At 44.9% G+C, this 24,621-nt stretch overlaps 1 protein-coding gene across 1 annotated transcript in view; it reads left to right on the forward strand.

Annotated features, from left to right (window-relative positions):
* Positions 1-24,621, forward strand: part of mboat2a (membrane bound O-acyltransferase domain containing 2a) — a 44,354-nt gene that overhangs the window by 14,353 nt on the left and 5,380 nt on the right. The window contains exons 2-10 of the mRNA XM_030391545.1: positions 7,778-7,923; positions 12,391-12,468; positions 18,744-18,839; positions 19,925-19,980; positions 21,165-21,219; positions 22,232-22,418; positions 22,926-23,118; positions 23,572-23,675; positions 23,765-23,829. Coding sequence (XP_030247405.1) covers positions 7,778-7,923; positions 12,391-12,468; positions 18,744-18,839; positions 19,925-19,980; positions 21,165-21,219; positions 22,232-22,418; positions 22,926-23,118; positions 23,572-23,675; positions 23,765-23,829 — 980 coding nt within the window. The remainder of the gene's footprint in view (positions 1-7,777; positions 7,924-12,390; positions 12,469-18,743; positions 18,840-19,924; positions 19,981-21,164; positions 21,220-22,231; positions 22,419-22,925; positions 23,119-23,571; positions 23,676-23,764; positions 23,830-24,621) is intronic.

Here is a 24,621-nt window from a genome sequence, read left to right on the forward strand (position 1 = left end):
CAGATATCGTGATGTATCGTGGATGAAATTCCTTGCAATATATCGATTATCGCAGAATCACTGTATCGTGATATTATCGTTATCGTGGGCAAAATATCGTGATAGTATCGTATCGCGAGGTACCTGGTGATACCCAGCCCTAGTGTGTGTGTGTGTGTTTGTGAGTGGGCCAAAGGGGGCACAGCCACTGGCATGATACAAGTCAAAGCTTTGTTGTGTTGCAGCTAAGAACAAGAATGCTGTTGTTCCCATACTGTCAGCATGATCTAGCTTCACTGGGCACACACACACGAACACACACACACAAGTCAGCCTGTCTCTGGGAGCCATGACCAATTGTGCCTGGCACATTTATTTGTCCGGGGCTAAAGTAGTCATGGCATTGCCCGTGTCTCTGTTTGGCTCCATGCGTGCGTTTGTCTGCGAGTGTGCGTTTGCACATGGAAGAACTCTGGCAGACAGTCCACTGCCCTCATTTCTATTCAGCAAGGAATCGGGTTGATCGGCGGAGGATGGGGCGCTGGTTTCGCCGGTCCACGTTATTGATCCATCCACGTTATTGACTGGATAAAAGTATGGCTTCATAAACAGTGCGTGTCCTCGGATGGTGTTTCGCACGTTCCCCGCAATTTGCAGCGAATTTCTAACTCTCCCTCTCCGACTCTGCTCCATCCAGCTCCTTTTGTCACATTTCCTAACACTCTTATCATCAGCTGTTTTTAATCCTCTGTGGGAATTAGACATCAATGCTCTCTCCGGCAGTCGCCAAGCGAAAACTGCTGACAGCGGGATGTTTCCGTGTGCGTGCCATAGCGCTCCCTAAGAAGGATCAGGACAGTATAGTATGTCATATATGCTCCCCCCAGCCACTTTATGAGTAGAATACAGACTGTGACGCTCGCCGAGTTTATCTTCAAGGCTCCGGGTCCCTCCCTCCGCTCTGGCAGCAGCAGCGCAGTGAATCTGCATGAGTCATTGTGGACTACAGCTGATGGAAATTAAATGAGACTGTGCAGAACAGGACTGGAGCGTCACATAGGCTGTACAGGGGAAGGCGGAGGTGTAGGGGGGGAGGTTTGGGGAGAGTAGTGACTCAATGACATGGAAAAAAAAAGGGTTTTATGCTAATGACTGTCTAAATTTATCCCCCACTTTGTGTAGACATACACGAACAGATGCAGGCACACGTGCAAAGACAGGAACCCACCAGTTGCTGTGAGTAAGGCGCGGATAGGAAGGCATGCACTGCTATTTCCCAAAAAAAAAAAAAAAAAAGGAACTATTTTAGTCTCTGCGTGCTAAAGAGGGAGCAAGCACAGGGAGGGGAGGAGAGGAGTACTATTTATGAAAAGCGATATTACCCCGGTTGTATGCATGTGTGTGCATGCATGCGTGTGTGTGTCTGTGTGATACTACTCTGCCTCACTGAAGGAGCGAAAGTCATTACCCAAGCAAAGAGCTCTCCCTTGGGAAAGGTGCCCTGCACCTACAGAGAGCGGGTCAGACTCAACGAGCCTGTTTTTATTGAGATGTTTATCTCTCTCGCTGCCCCATGGGAACCTAACGCACTGCGTTTTCTCTAGACAATAAAGGTTAGACGGTGTCAGTATACAGTTTGGTCGGATTTCCTGTTTTTTTTCACACATTGCCATTCGAATTTTCATGCTAAGATGTGTACGACCATTTTTTTCTGTTGGATCAGCTATTTTTTTTTTTCCTTTTACAGCACTCGCGTACAAAGACTTTAATACTTTTTGTGAGGGTTGTTTATTTTGTGACACAAGCAGTCAGTCGTGCCGTCCTTCACCTGACAGCCATTGAATTGAGAGGAAGGCTTATTTTTTTTCACCACTGCTATAGCCGGACAACATTTTGCGCAGCCGCTCATGACCGTTTAATGCCAATTTGCAAACGCGGACATGCTAGCGCTCAAAACTCACATTGCAAACATGTACTCCACACGGCAGGTTGGCGTTGTCATTGTGAGCTCGCCACGCTGACGTTAGCGTTAAGCCCGAAGCACAGCTGTGCCTGAGTCTGGGGGGCCTCACCGCGCTGCTAGCATGGCTGTAGATTCTTGTTCCTTTTTTTTTTTTTTTTATAGAAGGGAAAAGAGGAAAATCAATGCCCAGAGGATGAATGACTCGCCATCCATCTGTTCAGCTCCCCCCCCCCACCCCCGTGCCACTCCTTCCTTTCCCCACAACCCTGCCGCCTGACTGCAGCTCCCATCTAGCGTGATATGTCCGACTTATAAGTTAGATTTAAACACTAGCAGGCACAGGAGGAGGAGGAGAGGCGTTATACGTAACGTGCTCTTTCACATTGACGATCATGGCACTTCTTGTGGTGCCATTTCAGGATGAACGGAGGCCCGGGGAAAACTGTGAGGGAAGACGGGAAGTGAGCGAAAAAACAGGCAGAGCGGTGCAGGGACGACATGAACACGAGCAGTGCGTTAGCCCCGGGGGGCTTTATGTTACCCTCCCTCACACGTACACAGACACGGGGACACGCACACTGTAGTTCACTCAACAGTGAGCTTCAGGAAAACTGGCTTATCTCTGTCTTCCACTGCAACCACAATGACTTCCCCCTCCTCCCCTTTAGCTTCTCTCCCTCTGCCAGTCTGTGTGACAGTCTTTAATGTAGCTTCTTAAAGCCGAGCTGAGCCGGGCCCCCGTGCCACAGCTGCCAGGAGGGAGCTGTCTGATAGCTTATTGCTCTTAAGCGCTAATTGCTCACTGGCGCCTGCCACCCATCTAAACATCTGCATGTTGTCTCGCCCTCTCTCTGTCTCACTTTAATGAGAAACGATTGATCTGCCAGGACACTTTTGTCTGGTATTGAGAGAAAGCGAGAGGTGTTCCGAGGTGCGTTCTCACCAGGCCTGGTTGGAGCAGTTTGTTTGAGCTTTTGGAGGCAATGTTGTGTCATCGGTGTTTGTTTACATAGGTGTCAAGGAAGAAGAGACACGAATAATTGTCATTTGCCAAACAGACTTCAAGTGAAGGCGACAGATTAAAAAAAATAAATAAATCTCCACTGTCCAATTTGTGTTTGCAAGTTCATTCAGTGTTTTTGGTCACCCCCCCACCATTCCCCAATTTAGTCTTTTGTCCATGAACATATTTCGGTGGGTTTGAAACAGGGGATTTATCTTAAAACAGTGGCATTTTGCTTCGTCATGGCTCCTTTTGAATCTCTTACAAACTGCTCTGCGACAGATATTCTGCCGTACATTCTGAGACAATAAGAGCACTGTACCCCGGGGTAGAGTTGACTTCAGCGTGAATCAATAATGGAAGAGTGGATCCATGTATTATGAATGAAGAAGCGACGTCCCTGGCACAGGCACTTGTCGATTGCAAAATGTTTATTCAGTAAAGCACTATCTCAACATTGGCGACAGGCTGAGGGGAAACACATTTAGCCTTATCTATTAACAAATCCTTTGAAAATCAAGAATGGTGTTGCCTCTTTACACGTTCAGATCTTATCTTCCAGCCGTGCTTTATCAAACATCCCCTTGTTATCAAAACAAGTATACAGCATGCACCCAGGAGGGCACCCAGGAGGGCAACACCGGTTGCTGCATATCCCACAATTCTTTGCAATCACGTGGAATGCCCCATGCATGCGGGACCGGAATCCCAGCCAGGATGCTACAGTGTCAGTTCAGTGTGAAATCACATCTGGGAGTGAAATCTAGCGAGTCAACGAGCTTGTGGACTCGTCATATAACTGCCGCTCAGGTGAAAAAAACCCACTTGAGTTTACTTTGACAGCTGATTTCGCAACTGCTGGCATTCACTCCCAATGTCAGTCTACTTTTCTCACAGCATTTTATAGACCGAGTTGTGAACTTGGCCTCACTCTGCATTGGATGTTAATGATTCATCTATTAATCACTGTTAGGAAATCGACTGAAAGTGCATTCATCGACTATCTGAGATGAACACTAATAATCAAAACGTAAACCGATAATCGATTCTTAAGGCATTTGACCACCGTTGAAAGAAATTGCTGAAAATTTGCCTCCTTAATTAAAAAATACTGATGTGCTACGTCTCCAAAGTCCCTCACCCTCATTCCTCTTCAGGTGTGTGCACGAGTGAGTTATTATGTTTGTGGACCATGAAAACTTTAACGGCTTTCCACAGGCATGCAAATGACTAGATAATCTCTGAATTTTCATTTCTGGGTGAACTGAGTCTATTAACATATGTGGATTTGAATTTAAATGGCACACGATACACTTGCCCGCCTGTAGCTGTCAAGTATGCACACAAGCTCGTCTCCCCACATGCATCCCCAGATCATGTGTTTTCAGTGATCTGGAGCAAGATGAGACTTATCAAGTAGCGTCTTGAACGACATTTCCCACTTCATTAATTACCCGAGCTTTCTGTGTGTCGGTGCCTCGACGAGTGCAGTTCCAGGGCACCCGAGGTCTCCGATAAAACCCGGCAGTAATCAACAGGTCCAATTACAAGTCTGCACAAGTAGACAACAGTGGGCCTTTTCACAGTCGGCCAGAACGATTTTCACGCATCTCATCACCGCCAAAGATTGCTCTTTTGAAAAAGCAGGCTTTGCTAATCTTGTCAACAAACAAAGAAGGCCTTCTTGAATATTGAGAGATTTGATTTTTTATTTTTTTTTTCCAGAAGGCAGCATTATAAAGCAACGCTGAAGATTTCCTGTTTTTATTTGTCGTTTGTCGGAGGTCATCTGTTCTCGTGCATCTTCTTTGCACGTGGATGTTGGTAGCTCCTGCCTCAAAATCGTGAATTCAGTGCCTCAAATTATATTGCTGTGTGGAATTGGGTTGTATAAAAGCGAGCGTTCAAGCTGTTTGCTGGAGGGCTGCGCTGCAGGTTTTTTTTTCACGACGCCACCTGCTGTCCTCCTGCGGCTCAGAGTTCCAGCTAATCAGTCATGCTTCATAATCGAAATGTAACCACCGTCAAAACTCAACAACTGCAGTCATACTCTCAATAGTATATGAAAAGCTTAAGAGCGGATAATTCACAGTTGATAAATTGCTCAGTCAGAGCCTTTTTTTTTTTTTGCCTCACAGTCAGCTTTCAAGTGAGCTGTGAACAATGCAGTTCCTCTGTCACGCCCTTCCAGTCTCCCACATGAAATTCCAGTCTTACAAAGCAATGTGTTCATATCCAGGGAGGGGCTGATTACACACTCTCCTGCTCTCAGGCTAGTGCAAAGACGGTAGTTCAAGTTCAGCTACAAGTGATTTGTAAGGAAACATTCACTTGAACAGTAGTTCATAATAACCGAAGATATATGTGTCTGTGTTTTCATTCTTCCAATAACACGGCCTCTGACAGATGTTTGTCTCTGGTTTGTTGGGGTCTGTTTCTTTGCGTCTGCGGTCGCATTGATAAATCGACAATAAGTAAGTGTGGGATGTTTGGCAAATGAGCCAGTCATTCATAGTGCAGGTGCGCAGGCTGACAAGTCGACCGACGAGCAGTGTCCTCTCCTCTAAAGGAGCAGCTTGAAGTAATCAAAGCGTGAAATGACATCCAAAGCTGTGGATTGGGTAAATACCGCTTGCGTGAGATGGGGTAGCCGGCGGAGGTCTGTTCGATGCGAGTCGCAGTCATTGCCGGGGCATTGTGTTTTTTATTTTTAGAACTCTAGATTTCAAGTGAAGAGACAGGGATTTTTGCAGTTAAAACCTGGGTCTAATTTTGTCCTGATCAGTAGCACCGGAGACAAAATGAATCAGCACGACGCTCACATTTTTCACATGAGAAGCAAATCAATATAGACCAAAACTAGGGCCTGCTTCCTGTATCATTCATGGTTGAGTGATTGCAGTAGCTGCCAGTCTGAATAAACCCCAACATTTACTGGCACACGGGCGGGGTGGGTTGTTTCCTTTTGATTCATACGAGGCAGGTAGATGACTGGTTGTTTGCTTTTAGGCACCATAAAAACGCGATAAGGAGATTACGTGACACACCTTTTGTTTACTTTTTAACTGTAGTAGCTCAACCAGTACCATCAGGACCTGCTCGCAGCCTGTTCTTTTAGGATCTGCAGGTGGATATTTGCCACTTTTGCTGCAGAGTGCCATTGGATATGATACACTCGGGCTAATGCGGCAGATGATTTGGCGCAAGTCGTGCAGACTAAAGGACCTACTTAAGGCTATATCCGCCCGTCTCCCTCCCTCCCTCGCTCTTATTAATCATGCAGGATGCATAGATAATGGATGGCTCTCGTGGTGTCTCTAGCCTTTCACTGCTTGCTGGCCAGACGGATCTGTTAACATGACCTATATACATGGACGGGCCATTGTGCCTTCAGACATGCATCACTGATCGTGGCAAACAAACATGAACGGTTCTTGGCAGTTTCACTTTTTGCACTATTTGGTGTAATGCGAGCGTGTGTCTGCGATGCAATTCTTCTGCTTTAACCCCCAAAATCGGCTTTTGAATAAGACGTGCACGGCCACCGTACAGGAATAGCAGCTCTTCTGATATTGGCCTCGTGTGTTATTATGCAGTTGTAAACGGGGGATTGATGGCAGAGAAAGCTGACTTAGAGAGGAAATGGAGAAATAAATCTGAGGGGCTTTTAGTCTGTGCTCATGTGTGAGTGCAAGTGTGTATTTCGATGTCGACAGCGATGTGTTGCTCAGCCGTACGGGACAGCGGGATGGCAAGACGCATCAAACACTGTCCCTGAGTCATCGCTGACATATGCAGACATGTACACAAATGCGCAACACCGTGCGTTACCTCCACTAATGATGTCGGTGAGGGGAAATTCAACGACACTATCTCCAGAGTAGGAGGTCGCAGCCATGAAAATAATCAAATTTACAGGATAACTGCATCCAGTCGGATCAATAGGGCGTCGTATGTTATATATGGCCCCCCCCCCCCCCCCCCCCCTTTTTTTCCCTATCTTTCGCCATGTGGTTCAGGATGAGTAGAGATAAAGTGCTGGCAATCAAACAGAGAGGTCTCCATTGTGCTTCCCTGGATGGATCCAGTCAATCTCTCTATTGTCCGGAGTAAAGCCTCTTTGCCATGCCATTTGGAGACATTAGGAGATGAAATAAGGTCTCAAACACCCACTTTAACCGGGCTTTCCCTGACCTGTCAGACGGAATGTATTTATATACAACACAATAACACATGCATTATTAGAAAAGGTTGATATCCGTTGAGAGATGATGCTTGAGTGCTTCAGGGATTGTTGAGGCGCGGTTTAGACTGCTCACTATGAAACCTTCGCATATGAGTGAAAACCATAAAACTTAAGTAGGTGCGGTCGGTTGGTGCAAAATAGCTGAATTTCTGTCTTTTCTTTAGAACACTTTCACATTGGTTTGGAAACCAAATTTAGTGGTTTGGCCACACACTAAAGAAACTGATAGCTTGAGCGTACCCCAAACTAGCAGAGAGCTAGTCTTAGATGTTGTTGTTGCCTCTAGCAAAGCAACACAGTACCATTAGGTCAAACTATCTTTAAATATTGCAGTTATGGCTGAAAAGGACAATAAACATAACCGAGTTTGCATATCTATGCAATACAAATCAACTGTTGTCTACGTGGAAGTTGCGTTATTGGTGCAACGTCACTTTGGCTAGGTCGATATAGGTAATAGGTCAATTGTCTTCCTTATCATCGCTGCAATCCCAGATCTTGGCGAAGGCCCAGCTCCGGCTGTCAGTCTCAACAAATTCATCCTGATCTCCGACATCACTTTTGTGTGTGTCCCTTTTCTGTGCAGGTAAACTTTGTGGCGTGTCAGCTGTTCGCCCTGCTGATGGCTGTGTGGTTTCGGATCTACCTCCACCCCAGTAAGACCAGTCCTTTCATCAGACATGTGGTGGCCACTCTGCTGGGCTTCTACTTGGCTCTCTTCTGCTTTGGCTGGTGAGTCACTGCTCTGTTTATCCCGCAGCTCTTTTCTTGTCATCACTGTCATTTTATACTCTGCTCCTTCCTTCCTTCCCTCCTTCCTTCCTTCCTCAGCAATTCTGCCTACAATATTACGTTGGCGAGCTCCTTTTCCTGCAGACTGTGTGCATGTCCTAATTCCATGCTTTCTTGTAAAAACATTACTATATGCTGCCGGATTGTTTGTTAATCTCATGGTTACGGTGTTGGTATATGAAAATATTATTTAGTGTTATGTAATTAAAGGAAATGTTATATAATTAAGTGTCCACTTCTGCTTCAGTTAGCGATTACCTACATTTCCCAGAATGCCTCTCCATAAACCCCAGAGCATGTCCCTGAGTGTGTTAGCTCTAGCGGAATGTATTAGTCTGTTAATCTGAAAGTTAATCAAAAACTATTTGGAAAATTAATTAATCTTTTAAATCGTTTGTCAAGCAACGATTTTTTTTTTTTCTATAGATAAAAAAGTTTATTCATAACTCAGAAAATGAGATAGATTGATTGATAGTGGCCTTTAGAGAAGTGAAAAGGAGTCTTTCTGTTCAAGCAGAAGAAATCGTGACAACCAAGCTTCTTAAAGGCAAAACACAACAGGTTTCTGTCTGCACTGGTCACTGATACTCTAAATAATCGAAGAAAGAAAGTCTTAATCCCAATTGACTGGATAGTAAATGAAACGGTGCGCCATATTTGCTCCCAGTGTGGTCTGATGCCCTGATGTTTAGCTGGCTTGCTAGCATTAGCAACATGCCAACGTGCTGGATCTGTGAGCTCATCCGTAAAAGTGGAAGGACCGGTGAGAGCTTGTGTTGTTTGGATTGGAACAGTAGATTATGTGATAATTACATGTCACCTGAGCAGAACATTTGATGACATCAGTCAAATGAAAAAATGAATCGGAGGGCATTGATAATGTCACATTTAAACTCCAATTATTCAATTTAAAGGTGGAGTAATAATCCCTGGGATTGAAAGAGTATAATGAAACAAATTATAACATTGTCACTAATTGTGTCATTTAATGTGATTTTAGATTACATACTCAGTAGATTGTGTATACATTTTCAGTGTTTATTGTTTAACAACCAGCTGTCACTCGCACAGTCTCACAGATATTCATTTTTATCTACAGTTGCTTGTTTGCCTGTGAGAATAAAATGAGCACAGCACTGAACGACATGAAGGGTATTTAATAGAGCTCACAAGTGCTAAGTACGGCAACAACTGTTGTTTTTATGTATCGATTAATGTCAAAAATAAATTGACAGATTAATCGATGAATTGTTTGGCCTGTACGATGTGAAATATAGTGAAGATTGCACATGTATCTGACAGCAAACTGTGACATCTTAAAATGTCTCGTGCTTCTGATGTGCACATTTTTCCAAGAAGGATCACAGTGAAATTAGCGAGTTGTTCTGAATAATAGGATTGATATGAAGAGCCTTTCCTTCCATCATCTTACTTTTACCAGTCAGCCCACCGAGTTTGCCGTCTCTTATTGGTTCCTTTTGTTCTCCTGTTAGCATCCCACACCATTTTCCTTGTTTGCTGCTTGTCAGCCATCATCATCCTCCTCCTCCTCCACTCCTTTCGCTCCCGCCATCCCCCCATCGCTGCCCTTTCCCTCCTCATTCTCCCTCGCCCTGTCCTCATTCTCCTCATCTTCGCCAAAGCAAATGGGTCGATCGGGTAGTAACTGATATGCAGTTAGAAAGCTATTGCCTTGTAATAGACAACCCACTGTACCTCTGGCAGAGTGCCTCTCAAAGTGCAGCCATGTGTGTGTGTGCGCGCGCTTGTGTTTGTGTGTTGGAGAGCAAACCTGGGGAAACACTAGCCTGACATCGGGCTAGTTGGAAAATGCCAAACAGGTGAAATGCTACCTGGCCGTCAGGTTATGGGTGACAGGGTTTTATCTGATCTGCCGCGGAGATAGACGGCTCGTGTACGCGAGCTGCGGGAGGATCAGATTATTTGTTGTGGCTCGGAGAGGTCGTGTGGCGTAACTCATTCATGAATCAGATGTCATAACAGCGCCAGTGTCAAAAAACTTGTGTTGCTCAATTGAAACGTGGACTGATACTTAGTTACGAATAAGGCAGCTCTTTTATTGTTCGAAGTAAATGTACATGAATAACTCGGCATTTAACGCGAGAAAGGAAAAAGATCAACAGAATAGTATTTGAGATGTTTCTGCCAAACTGACATCTGCAATCATAACATGTTGGCAGATGGCCACCACATCCTCACTATACAACAGAGATAAAAAAAAAATAATAAGGAAGTGAAACATAGAACTTGTCAAATGGCACAAGAAAGGGTCTGTACTTGTCACTGACATGTGAAAGGGTGCTGGTTTACTGGCCAACGAAACAAGTATTTTTAAAAAGTTTTATACATTTATGTACGGGGAAAAAAAATAAATAAAATTGAGTTACTATTCACCAAGTTGATGTATCATCTTGACCATGACAGCCTATTTGTCCAAATGGGCCAAACAATCAATAAATGAAGTTTATGTCTGTGCGAGCCTGCCAGAGAGTTTATATGCCAAGGTAATTAATAGAGCACAATCCCCTTTTCAATATTTATACACGGATACATTTTATAAAGCTAGTATACGGCTTTTTATTGTACTTGGCTAAAGTATTTTAGGTTCTGACACTAAATAAGGGAGTAAAAGTGTTCTAATCACTGTAAACTTCTAAATTTCACAGAAAGCATACCGTTCAATGATCATGCAGTATGGTCATGATGTAATTAGTGATTCAAAAAAGACAGGTGTAACTTCTCAAGCAAGGTCACATAGATGGAACTTGAATTGTTTAAAGGATCTCAGCCAGTGCAGCTCACTCGCTTCCATCTATGCACTCGCTTGCATTCATGTTATTCACCCTGTTATTCGCACGCACGCACGCACGCACACACACACACGCAGTCAGTTCGGTCTTAGAGGGCACCTGCCTGCAGCCCTAGAGGATCCGCCTCACAGATGCTGCAGAGTGTTGGTTTATTTTGGGATGTCTTCCCCTCTCTGTCAGCAAGACACGAAGCTTGTTCCTAAATGTCACGGGAGAAAAAACCAAAACAATTTCAGGACGTCAAACAGTTGAGAGAACGTAGCAGAATTTTAAGAGATCTTTTTTAGGGCTGCGCGATGGGGTGACAACAACCGCATTGGGATTATTTTGACAAACATTGCAATTGAGATGTGAAGTCAGATTGTTGGGAATGAACATTTTAACATTGAAATTTTCATTCTTACTGAAAAAAAAAACAAAAAAAAACCCCCTTACCCTTTATCTTTGTCACCTCCCTACTTCAGATATTCCTGTGTTCCTTACCCTTTTTATTTGCCACGCAGTTCATTTGATTCACCCAGATTTTGCCCCCTTGCTCCCCGCCAACCCCTGATGCCCTTGCCCTCTTTTGTTGACTCACTCCTAACACATTGTGGCATCTCTCCTCTCCTGGAGGGCTTGACGTCGCTAGCATCACACACTGTGCCCTTCAAAGACCCATCTGGTAGCTGCTGCTGTTGTGAACTGCGTGTTTGTGTGTGTGTGTGTCGGGAAGGAAGAAATGTGGATGTAAGTCAGACTTTCGTGCGCAATTCACTGTAATGGCGCGATTTAAAGATTTCTGCAGCTCGAAAGGCATATGAATCCGTCAAGATTATAGTGTGATGGTGAGAGTCACTCTCTTGCCCTGTGACCAAGATGACACATTGTGGCCACAAAGGTCTGGCATTCGCATGGCTGACGGTGTGACAGTGGTTTCATAATGCTGTTATTTCCTCTTCCTAATGACTGTTTTGGGATGACAAAGCAGCAGGATGTGGATCTTAATATCGAGAGCAAACGAGGTCTGATGTAGTCTGATACGAGGAAGATGTTTGTGCCCGCAGAAGAAAATGCTTTTTCCTGTGAATTAGGGGGGAGTTTGGACGGTTTCAGATCATGATTATCTTGAAGGCGGCCACAGTCTGTTTTTCAGGCGGACCATAGAGGCTGCAGCGGTTAATGGCCTCTTACTTCTGTTTCGAAGCGTCACATGAACACATTGACCAGCAAATCTGTGCTTCACGGGGAAAAAAACAGTAGAGTAATGTAGCCTAGATGACTGTGCTGATTAGAGAAATTACTTCATGTGGCTCTTACTTGGGAGAACTATTTCGATTCACTTCTTAAAATGTGAATATTTTCTAAAAATCGTCATTACTTGCTTGCAGTTGTAGCTGGCAGCATGGCAGACGAGGAGCTTGTGCCACCAAAGAGAACAGTCTTTAATGCAGTGTTGTGTTTTAAAAGGCCTATAGATAAATGTTTAGGTTATTTCAAGTCTGGCTATAGTGATGAAAATAAGAAAGTCACTAGAAAATGTTGAATATGAGCTCAGTGATATGCCGTATCATTCATGAGGTCTGTCTCTCCGCAGGTACTCCCTCCATTTCCTGGTGCAGAGCGGTCTGTCCTACAGCGTGATGGTCTTCGCCGGCCTGGAGCACATGCACAAGTAAGTGCGAGTGAAGTGGATAATGTCATCTGACCTCATGGTTCCTGGAAGTGTCAGAAACCCACGCATTTGTAAAGGGTTAGGAATTCCCGTCATTTGCCTCATGAATAAAGCTGAAATGGCAAGTGGAAGTATGACAAACACACTTGTTGAGCCAAAATCTAGTCCGAAACGACTGATTAGACGTTAGTTCATATAAATGCCTCATATCAGTCGACGATGGAGCAATCTCCTATTTGTGTCTTCATTCATCTGTCTGTTTTTGAAGCATACAAGTCTGGTCATGATGACGTTGATGATTCTGCCCCCGGGCCTCCATCTGTGACCATGGCTCATCAACCAACACACACACACACACACACACACACACACACACACACACACACACAGTCATATACACACACATTGTCTTTGCTGTTATTTTTTTCCCCAGAATTCAAGGTTATGAGTGCAGGTGTAAACAGTAGATGTTTTCCCCGGGGAGAGCTTTAAATAGATCGCTAACAAAACATGAATCACAGTGGCGACAGCCCCTCAGAAAGAAAGGATTCAAAACACGATGACGGTGACCTGGAACACGGGACATGTTTATCCACACAATACGGCACCGAGCAGTGTTTTACATCAAAAGTAATATCGCATTACGATTGACCCCCCCCGCAAACAGCATTAGTGTGTATTTAGCCTGGTGCCCTGTGCCTCGCGTAACAGGGCAGATAAGCGGCATCCGGTCCCTGAACCAACCGACACCAGCCTCCGTCCCGTTCAGAGATAAAGTTCACCTCCCCTACGCAAAGGTGCAGCTCGGGGGCAGAGGGGGAGGAGCAGCAGCGCAGAGGCAGGACGCACTGACATGCCCGTGTTTGTAGAGGGCGTTGAACCCGCTGCCTCAGGTTTTTTTTTTTTTGCATAACAAATAACGCCTCTCCGCAGCAGCTGGGTGAGATTTTAACTAGTGAGCGCCGTGCATTTGGTGACTGAGTGTGCAAACTCCTCCCGATCCTTTAACCTGTGTGCCCTGTGGACTGCACTTGAGTGGAAGGTAGTCGAGGCGTTCAGACATGTCAAGGCATTGCGTGCAAGTTCATTCATGTGTACAGTAACGTGACTAATGTTGTTGGTATTTTTGATTTTTTTAAATGTACAGTAATTTTAATTATTCACCCACTTTAAAACCACCTCTGCAGGAATAATGCATAGCCCTTTAAACATTCATTTACTTTTGTCCAATTTTACACATCTTATTTTCTGCTCGAGCTTAATCTCTCATCTCCAGCCATCTCTCACTCATCCCTCCTCATTAGTTTTATTCAGTATTTCATAACACAATGCTGAATGTGTACACTTTTACCACCAATAACAGCTTCTGTTATGGGACTTGCTTGCTGAACACTATAATACTTGGACAAACTTTGGGAACACACCACTCCCAAGACCCAGTCCGCTGTGGCAGGACCCATGTTCTCCATTTGTTGTTCTGCCACTCAGCCGCCCGGCCCCTCGGAGGGGAGAAGTGTACAGCGAGTGCAGCGTGACAGCTTTATGGAGTTGCTAAAATCTCTCTTTCTCTGGACTGTGGGGAGTGGCTTGGAGGGTAGGCCCTGGCTTAGCGTGGCTCTAGACTGCCTACTTTGTTCAGTGGTGAGGCGTCATATTACATACTATCCACTCTCGTGCAGCTCTGGAAGCGCTCGCTCCCGCCCACCCCGCTCTCTCTGACAGTTCACCTGTTGGACGTGGTGAGCAGACAGGGAATGTTCTAGACGTTTACAGACTTGCCTCGAGCGCGAGCACAGCACAGCACGGCCTGCTGGTCGTCAGCAGGGAGAGACGGGGGAATTGTGATATTGCAGTTGACAGTTGTCAGTGCGTCCTGCCTCTGCACTGCTCCTCTCCCTCTGCCCCCGAGCTGCACCTTCATCTAGGGGAGGTGAACTTTATCTCTGAATGAGACGGAGGCGTGTTGGTTGATTCAGGGAGTGGATTCTGCTTATCTGCCCTCTTACATGAGGCACGGCGTGCCAGGCTTAAATGCACTCTAATGCTGTTTGCGGAGGGTCAGTCTTCTGGGTGTAATGCGATATTACTTTTGATGTAAAACATTGCTCGGTGCCATGTTGTGTGGATAAACCTGTCCTGTTTTCCAGGTCACTGTCATTGGGCAAATCCTGAATCTGAAATATTTGTTGTTGTTTTGGCTTGAAAAAGTGACTAAACTGATGAATTAATTATCAAAGAAATAAGCTTTCTGTTGATCAACCAATCAATCCATCAAGAACAAAAAGGTAAACTGCCTATTGTATGACCATGTCTCTGTAACAGAGTACATTTAAAAGGGCTGCACATAATAAACAAATTTATTAGATTATTTTGACGGATTCAGACTCTAGATTACAATAATCACTTGAAAAAGACTACGTTTGCATCAAGTTTCGAGCATTAACCTCGTCTTATTTCTTCAACAGTCTGAGTTATCACAATTTCCTACGGCTCTTCTTTAGCACCAGCATCAATTAAAGAGGACACGCGCATTACTGTCACAGCCCTCTCCATTGGTTACACCGTATCTAATGATTACACACTTCCCCCCCCGTCTCCGCCTGCTGCCAACCAGCAGGCCGTGCTGCGCTCGCGCTTGAGGCAAGTCCGTAAAAGTCTAGAACATTCGCTGTCTGCTCGCCTCGTCCAACAGGTGATCGGTCAATAAGAGCGGGGCAGGCTGTCGACTCGCATTCTCCAAAAAAATTATGAAAGGCAAAAATGACTGTCCCCAGTTGCATTTGCAATATTGCATTGTAATACTTTTCCCATATTGTGCAGCCCTACTTGGCATAAAGCGACCCTCGTGCCACAATTTCCTGATTTTGTATTTAATTCTTTGAAGAGAAAATGTAAAATTGGAGAAATCACAAGAAATAACACAGAAATTAGAGGAAAGTCTGAATAAGAAACGACTCTGTGTCCCAGATGCCACTTTCTCTTTCATTCCTGTCCTGTTTATCATCTCACGACCCTTCAGATGTGTCTTGTGACCGCTGGGTGGGCTCAGACTCACAGTTTGGGAGCAAACAGTCCTGCAGTGTCTACATATGTCTGTTTATTACCTGAAGCAGTACCGGCCAGCTGTCAAGAGAAGGCTCACGCTGACAGTTGAGGCTTTTCCCCTCTTGCTATTTGCCCAGTATCTGAGCAACACCTTCTACCTAAAAGCATAAGAGCGGTGAAGCAGAGTGGCAGAACAGTTGCACTGTACTTCATCTCTCTTGGATGATTTACCTACGCCTGAAACCACTCAGTAGACATCTCGAGCTCCGGTTACAGCCAACTTATCCTCAGGAAGGCCTGAGTTGCAGATGCACTTGAGACATTGTATGCTATCTGTAACATTTGCATTAAATTGAATTGGAATTGGTAGTAGTTCTGGTGCTAAAGCTGCGAACGGTGATGAGTGTGCAGATGACTGCCTCACAGTTCCATGCTGAACAGATGGAAATTTCCTCTGGATCTGTGTAAGCATGAAAGTGTACCTCTAGGCATTTACTATGTGTACACAACCTTCGAGAAAAGGTCTTGGACATTTATTTATAGCCTGTTTTTTTTTGTTTTCATGGACCACGTACAGTCTGCATCCATACCTGCGCCTCCTGTGTGGCTCCTTGTTTGCGCGTTGACCCGTCTGCCGCTGTCCCACAGCGGGGGGCCGGCCCTGCTTTAAGTCTCAGGCTCCAATCTAAGAAGCCTCGAGTGGAAAAGAAACGCACCCCCCTCCGTGCTGCGAATTACACAAACACAAATCATATGAGGATAGAGACAGGGTCCCCAGTGGGCCCGCTGCAAATATACTAGCTGCTGCAGCACATATAGCTCACGCGCTCACTGATGACTGCAGCTGTGTGCTGCCTGTAGAGAAGGCTGATCGCAGTGAAATAGGGCTGTTTCCTGTGCACCACCGATGTTTGTAGCGTTAACAGATAAACTTTAAGCTTTCCTGCATTAAAGATAAACTCATTAAACATAACTTATTATATTTGCTTGTCATTTTACCTTGTAGGTTTTTAGTATATTGCAAAGAATAGTACCTATAATAGGAGACTTTTGTGAGTGGGGCACGAAATGGTTTATTGAAACTTTTGGCCGTTGTGTTCCAGTGCCGGAGCAGATCCTGGCAGCGATGGTTTTACCCTCTTGGTCGTCCTGAGTTGGTGGACTTATAAGTGGTGTTGGGTGCCTGGACCCTCGTATTCCTAACGATAATAACCAAATTAACCAGGTTGACCTTTGAATCAGTAGCTTGTTTTGGCACTCTGATCACGTAAATGCCACCATTTGAGAACGTTTTGCTGACCATGAACCCCAGTCAAAATGGGGTCTGAGGATCCTTTCTCGAGTTGGTTGATACTGTGGGGGGAAACTGAATAAATGGGCTTTTGGCTCTGATTCCCGCTGAGGTCACCCAGGCTAAAACCATGCTGCTGTAAAAGCCTCGTTCAGACCAAATCACGAGTTGTGCGACGATGTGGGAGGACACAAGTGGGAGAGAATAATTGTTCGGTCTTTGAACTATGCCTGGATATAAAGCCCAGTTTCCGTCTTGGGACCTTGGGCTTTCTCCGTCTGCAACAAGTTTGCATAGTATTTTCTCTTCCCTGCTACTTCAACACAATAGACACTCGATTGGGCGGACCTCAACATTTCAGTAATGTGTCTTTTTTGGCCTTTATGAAACTATTAATTTCACCCCCACTCAGAAAGTGTCATGTCGACTAGAACTTCTAATCAAACATGAAAAACCGCCACTATTAACTATTATTGTGGTGTGTGACTGGCCATTGTAGCGTGATGACGGGTGGCGTTTCTCCAAAAAGTTCATTCTGTTTCAACTTTTCTCGGCAGGGTCTCTGTGTTGTTGTTATTGTTGTTGTTTTGTTCCCAGAAACCCCTGCGGTCCACACCATAACGCCTATTTGGTCTGAATGAGGCCTAAATCCCTTTTTAAACATCAACAGCCACAGATCCAGTCTCATTATTGTCTATAGTTTAAAGGCAAATCAGCAGTTTCTCTCTCCGTTTGCATAAACTCATGTTCCTCCACATCTCTAGAAAATCTTTAGGCAGCTGGGGACAGAAAATACCCCTCTCTCCCATGTTTTCTCCGTCAGCCTCGATGTCAAATAAAGGCAAAATGTCCCAAATAATCTCTAAATAAATTCTTTAAACAACCTGGTTAAAAGTAAACCACTCACCGTGAAACACACTTTTGCTAATAAAACACTTTTGCTAGTATTAGAAAACGTATCCACGCTTCACATTCAGATGAGGTCTGGGAATACGGAGGCCTTTGTAAAGAGCTGTGTAGTCTCCCAAGGCTCCAAAAAATATCGTGGGCCAAGAAAGTGTGGGCCGGATACAAACACAGAGCGCTCAGAGCACATAACGGGACTGTATTATTATTATCATCTCCCCTGCCTTCTCTGGGGGCTTGTGATTATTAGTAGCGCGTAATATTTGTCCGAGTTTTTAGAGACTGAGACAAAGATCTTATAAGGCCTGAGAATATTTTGGATTGCGGCGGTGGGTGATTTATTTTGTGTTTTATAAATGCTTGACTGTAGAGATCACATGGCGTCTTGGCTGCGTCTTGGACTGCAGATACAGTACATTCTCAGAATCAAGAGGTCCCGTTGTGTCTCATCGGCAGCGCGGGCCTCGCTCTGGCTGGGTGTGCTGCTCTCCTTCTCCGAGCAGCACAGCCCTCTTATTGTTGGCGGGCGGAGGGACGGTAGCTCGCTAGCTTTGACTCGGGCTGACTCTTGCTGCAGCAGCTTTTTTCTTGCACAACGGGCGTCGGTGCTGCTCTGTGTTCGGTCTCCTGTTGAAAGGTTTTGTTGTCCTCCTCCTTCAGCCGCTGACGGTGGCACATTATTGGAGCCTCCTCTGCCCTTTTGTCCAATCCTCGACCCCCCTTCTCCTCTCCACTGCTCTGCCCCGTTTCCGAGGCCACTGTCTTTTGTACTGTACTAGAAGAAAGTCCTTGTTCTGCTGCAGATATGAGAAGAAAGGAAATGGACTTTATTTTCTCCCCTCAGAACTCTGAGCCCAAGGGTGCATTAGGTTGCCCTGTCCTGAAAGCTCTATGTCACTGTGTAGACGAAAAGATTGAGAAAAGAAAAGATTTCATCGCCGTTTTGGCTTTTCGAGCACAACGTTTCTGTATTTTTGCTCCGTGCAATAATTCATTTCTCTCATTCCTCTTTTCTCTCCCCTTCCCTGCACAGGTACTGCTTCATCGTGACGCTCAGCTATCTGATATTGTGTCAGATCACACGGGTGTACGTGTTCGACTACGGCATGTACTCTGCAGATTTTACAGGGTAAGCTACAGTAGAGCCACGGAGCTCCTCGTAATCTTTTCTCAATTACACACTGAAGACCTCTGCCCGTCTTAGCTTTGCAATGCTAAATGGAGCACAAATGTTGCTAAAAAGAGAGTCGGGGGAACACTGGATATTACTCAACCAGTCCGAGCTAAACAGAAGCAAGAGCTTGTCATGCTGCCGTGTCGGCAGGAGGACGACGACAGGGACTGTAGTTGGTTCCCACTCCTCCAGACTGTCTGACAATTCAGGCAGACAGCCTGCACTCCCAGCACGGTGGGGGTGGCTCGTTGCTAAGCAGCCGAATGCAAACCCATACTGCTTCTGGGAGGCCAGAGATTTTACAATTTAAACAACCCTCGGCTCTTGTCCCTCTTGAAAATGTCCCACTTTCTATACATCAGCCTTACAGCTTAAATACTCTTTGTTCGGGAACAGTTGGTCCTCAGTTCTTCTCAATACTGTGAATACGTTTTATTAAAAGATCACAGCATCTCACTGTAGCTTAACTTGATGCTGCCACCAGCAGTTTTCGTGTATGAAATGAGGCCAGGCCTTGTGCTCGCTGACGCAGACGTCAACACAGAGTTTGTATACATGTAAATGAGCGCAGGCTAAAGCACATGAGAGCAAACATTGCGCTGTTGTTTGATAGTCAAGAGGAAGAGGGCTGTTTGTGCCCCAAAAACAGAGAAGCAGAAAAGAAAGAATAACTACAGGAAGTTCAAAAAAGGGTCTGCAATTAGCCGAGAGGAAATTCCCATTGTGGAAGTATTACTGCGGCTGATACCGTTGCTATTATGAATGGTTGGATTGGCATCGAAGGCCATTAGCTACCCATGTTAGCTAATGGCCATATGAAACAATATGGGTGAGAAGTTTAACACGATAAGTTCTCCCCAACTCAAAAACAAACATAACGGTGTGTTTTGAACTCACAGTTTTAACTTTTACGTTCTCTCTCTCTCTCTCTCTCTCTCTCTCTCTCTCTCTCTCTCTCTCTCTCTCTCTCTCTCTCTCTCTCTCTCTCTCTCTCTCTCTCTCTCTCTCTCTCCTATTACTTGTTTGGTGCTTTCTATCAGGCCCATGATGGTGATAACACAGAAGATTACCAGCTTGGCATTTGAAATACACGACGGTAAGAAGAGCATCAAAGTGCCACTAAAAAAAAAGCCATAAGTGTCAGATGTGACAGAAGTGAAAATGGTTCAGTTCTCTTTGGAGTTCACAAAAACACATCACATGGCTGTGTTTCCGAGCCTGTAGTCAGCCCTGACAATGGACGAGTGAACCAGAAAGAGAGCATAAACACAGTTATGTAATGGAGCAATGACCAAGTATGCAACCCCCCCTTCCTGTTTTTAATGGCTGACTTTAAACACAGGCTGGATACTGTTAAAGGTTGATGCTAATGCTTCATCCATTTTTTCTTTTTTAGCAAAACAAATGTACATTATGTGTAGTTAAGCCGGCCTGGCAGTCAGAGTTTCCTCCTCCAACCGAAACACCACACTTGCCAAAATGAGCTATAAAAAAAAAAAAGATGGCGGTGTGACACGGAGGTTAAAATAAACACTGTGTGATCAAGTGTCAGAGATTGAGAGTCGCTCTCAGCTTTTTAGTTCCCACTTGGAGCCTTAAGTGCCCTCAGGATACTTCAGACTGAACACAATCAGCAGTCGAATAAAGGTTTTGTCTATTTGTATACAGTGTGCGTGTGTGTCTGTGTGTTTGCAGTCTACCTTTCTATTCTGTTTATGTCACCGATTCTCCTCACAGCTGTGAGTCTAATGAGAAATGAAGAAGACTGTAATCCCCTATCCAAAGAAGTCACACCCTTATACCTGCCAGCTGTTTTATGCCTGCGCACGCTGCACAGTACTTTACCATACTTTATACAGTAAAAAAATACTTATTCCGGCTTTTAGGAACATGGAGTTGTTAAAGGCACGGCAAGGCCGCTCCACAGCTTGCTCATTTAATGGGATCAGAGGTTTAATTGTGGCCAGAGGAGCAAGGGAATTTAACCGAACACAGCCGCGCACGATGAGACGTAGGCTCGTCCTTACATGTAGCCTATGATGTTAAAGCCGGTCATGAGCGTTCAGTCTAATGAGCTGCAAAGCCGCAGGTCTGCACAAACAAAGAGCAGACTGAAAAACAAATACACTCAGACGTTTAGCCAAAAGAATAGAGCCGACCTCTGCTAGCCCTCTCAGTGACCGCTATGAGGACGTCTGGCCAAAGGTGGAACAACCCGTGTCTGATGATCAGTTCTTTCCAGGTGCATACATTAAATGTTTTCTTTGTGTCTGTCTCTAGGTTTGACCAAACGCGATGCACAGCTGACTCCCACTCAGAAATACCTAGCTATCAGGTATGTGACTCAGGTATGTTTTTACTGCTTCAGATGGTGGGGTTCATTGAATCGAGCTGAACTGAAAGTAAAAGTTGACACGAACTCGGTCTGAAAGAGATCCTGCCCTTTATTTCAATAAAGGCCTCGGTGCCATCTGCATAGGAAATCACTCTCAGGCTCTCCCTCGTGTTTGTCAAGCGGATGTTAGGCACTCTGTATCCAGGAAACCACACTTTGACTACCCTCATGTGACCTGTATTGTAGGAGTGCCCTACCCTCTGCCTTTTTGCCTGGCGGTTACTGTACGGTAGTGCAGCTGAGGTGCAGAAATAATGTCAAAAAGCAAGATCTGAGTGGAGGGATGCTGCTGTGAGCTAACAGGGGGTTCATACGGGACAACACAGCTGATACAGAGATAAGAGACACTGGCATCTTAACAGGTTTTTTGCAAATAGTAGTTATAAGTAAAGGTGTCCTCGTAATCCTTTAAAGTTTGTGAATTTTAGTGAGGAAAATCAGGTTATTTTGATATTTTTCTACTTAGTATTATTGAATAGGCTTTGTCTCCTGTAGTTGCCTCATTGTTTTGTGCGCCACCCGCCTGGAGTGACTCAAGTCAAATGATCAAGCATAGTGCCTCCTTGATATTGTTGACTTGCTCAGATTGTATTTTATTTTGTCGTATTTCCTTGGTTTTTGTGCTTCTACTATTGGGGAGCTGGCTACGTAGGTTTCTTCGTTTGTCGCAATATAGACAAAGTGTCCTGTAGAGTCGGGGGATTAGATTACTACCTCAACCGGCAGATCAGATTCAGACGGGTAGGGTGAGAGACCACAAAATCTCCAGTCAAAACACTCAGACCCTCCCCTCTTTTCTTTGACAAAAGACAGTATTGGTTTCTCAGTGGACAGGTAGTCATCCTTATTGTATTTAAATGGTGAGGCACTACTGAACTATATGAAAACATTTGCTAATATGCTAATCCTTTCCCACTCAAACATCTTGTTTCTCTTCTCCGTGGCCCTGAAGGCGGATGCCTAGCTTGCTGGAGTACCTGAGCTACAACTGTAACTTCATGGGCATCCTGGCGGGCCCCACCTGCTCTTACAACGACTACAAGGCCTTCATCGAGGGCACGGGCTACCAGCCACGCCACCAGGAGAACGCCAACGGCAAGGAGAACGGGAAGTACAAGCAGAGCGAACCCTCGCCCAAGGTACAACAGTTTTTACCACCTGAATAGACATTCGTCTTTGTTCTAAAACACTCAAAGAGAGCACTTGAGTGAAAGGTTATGATATTTTTAAACCGTGCAATTCTCTTTTAAATATTAGCAGAACTGTTTTCAGAGGGTGCATGGTAATTATAATTCATTTGGTTCCCTTGAGAGAAACAGACACTGAAACACTGTTGAGAGCTCAATGATGCACATGTCTGAACCTCAAGGTTATTTGTGTTTTCTTACCACGTTATGCATTAATAATTAAATTACACTCCAAGATTTGAGTGCGTTTGTCTCAGAAGAGGAAGGAACAGAGAGTTGCTAAATATAAAACATGAGAGAATGCTCAAGGACTTGAGTTAACCTCGAGTCAACTTAACAGAGCCTTTGAAGCGCACGCATCACTGCTCCTCCTGCCGTTACTTGTCGTTTAATGAATAATAGTCTGGTATCAACGGGTTGCTCCTCCTTATCTCACTCTCCTCTCCTACCTCCACCCAGAATGACGTCATCTCCAAGCTGTGCACATGTGCCGTCTCGCTGGCCATCTATCTGTCGCTGTGCAAGCTGCTCCCGGTGGAGCACGCCATCGATGATGACTTTGTCAGCTCCACACCCTTCCATCTTCAGGTCATCTACCTTTACCTGGCCATGCTGGCTCTGAGGCCAAAATACTACTTTGTCTGGACACTCGGTGAGTTAGTGACCAGTGTAATTCCACCTCTATGCGTAACTCTGTCTGTCTTCTTCTGTCAGCATTGAACTTGAGGCTGAACACCCATTCTCTTGACTCTCAGTGGGGAGTGAGTGAATTTGAAAGCATTTGAGCATTTGAGTGGTTTGAGCTCACTGAGCTGCTCTGCGTTCAGAGAATCTTTGGTTATTTTTAAAGCAGTCTGTATAGTATGTTGAGATGCAGTCTGAAAAAAACTCTTACTTAACAGGGTTTCTTGGCGCTCCAGTGCCATCCAGTGGTGAATTGAAAACTGCAGCTCTTTACTCTCACTGATGACAAATACATGTGATGCTGCATCTCCATCTGTTTCTGTCACTGCTTTTACAAACTAATGCATTCTAAGGACGTGGAGCCTGTCATCCTTAATTGTTGCCGTTCGAATACTCAAACGTTTGAACCTTTCTCCTGCAGCTGATGCTATCAACAACGCTGCCGGATTTGGCTTCAATGGATACAACAAAGATGGCTCCCCACGGTGGGACCTGATATCCAATCTCAGAATTTTGGATATTGAGGTTAGTCTTCTTTTTTTATGAATCCTTTTTGATCCAGATAAAAGTTTCAACTAAATTTTAAATGTACCTTGTTCTCGGTCCAATTTCAGTTTGCCACCAGCTTCAAGAGTTTCCTAGACAACTGGAATATCCAGACAGCTCTTTGGCTCAAAAGGTAAAAACACTCTTTGCTGTCTCAAGCTGCACTTTGCTCGGTTTGTGCGGGAGCAAGCCCTGGCTGTGGACGGCAGCTGAAATACTCGCATAAATGTTTGATGCATTTCTCAAGTCTGGCATTCCGATTGAAATACTTGACCGAAACCACAATTTGTGTGGTTTGATTGCATAAATACAAAATAGAGCCTGTTTTATCTGGTGCAGGTAAAACGTCCTTTGGCGATCCGATCAAAAGTGGACAGCATCAAAGTCTGTCAGGTGACACCTGGCTTTAGAATGCGTCTCGAGTGGCCACTTGTGGTTGGATCTCACCTCCCTGTTCTATATGCAAATAAACTTGTGCATCTTTGGGACAATTGGACAGTGTTTCATACACCAAAAAAGAAAGATCTCGATGTATAAAATTTGCAGAATATAGAGGAATGGCAAAATAGATGGCAAGTCACAAAGTTCAGAGTGTTTATCCTAACAACTGACAGTTGACTGTATTTTGTCAATTTTGACTTGCATACCATCAATAAGCTAAGACATGCTTTAGACACGGAAGCAGACGAGCTGGTACAGCGATGAACCCGTTTTTACAAGGAAACAAACAATCTAATGTATGACATTTAATGGTAACTTTACAACAAGGCCAGACATTGTGCTCACAAACATCTGCATGTCATTTGCATCAGAGGGAACCACATGCAAATCAGAAGGCGCGTGATCCTTATATTTCCCTGTAGGCAGTCCTTGAGTGTAGCCCAGGACACCCCGACAGCCTCTGCATCCTGCATGGATGACGTCC

The sequence above is a fragment of the Sparus aurata genome, chromosome 16 (genome assembly GCF_900880675.1).
Source record: "Sparus aurata chromosome 16, fSpaAur1.1, whole genome shotgun sequence".
Taxonomy (NCBI): domain Eukaryota; kingdom Metazoa; phylum Chordata; class Actinopteri; order Spariformes; family Sparidae; genus Sparus; species Sparus aurata.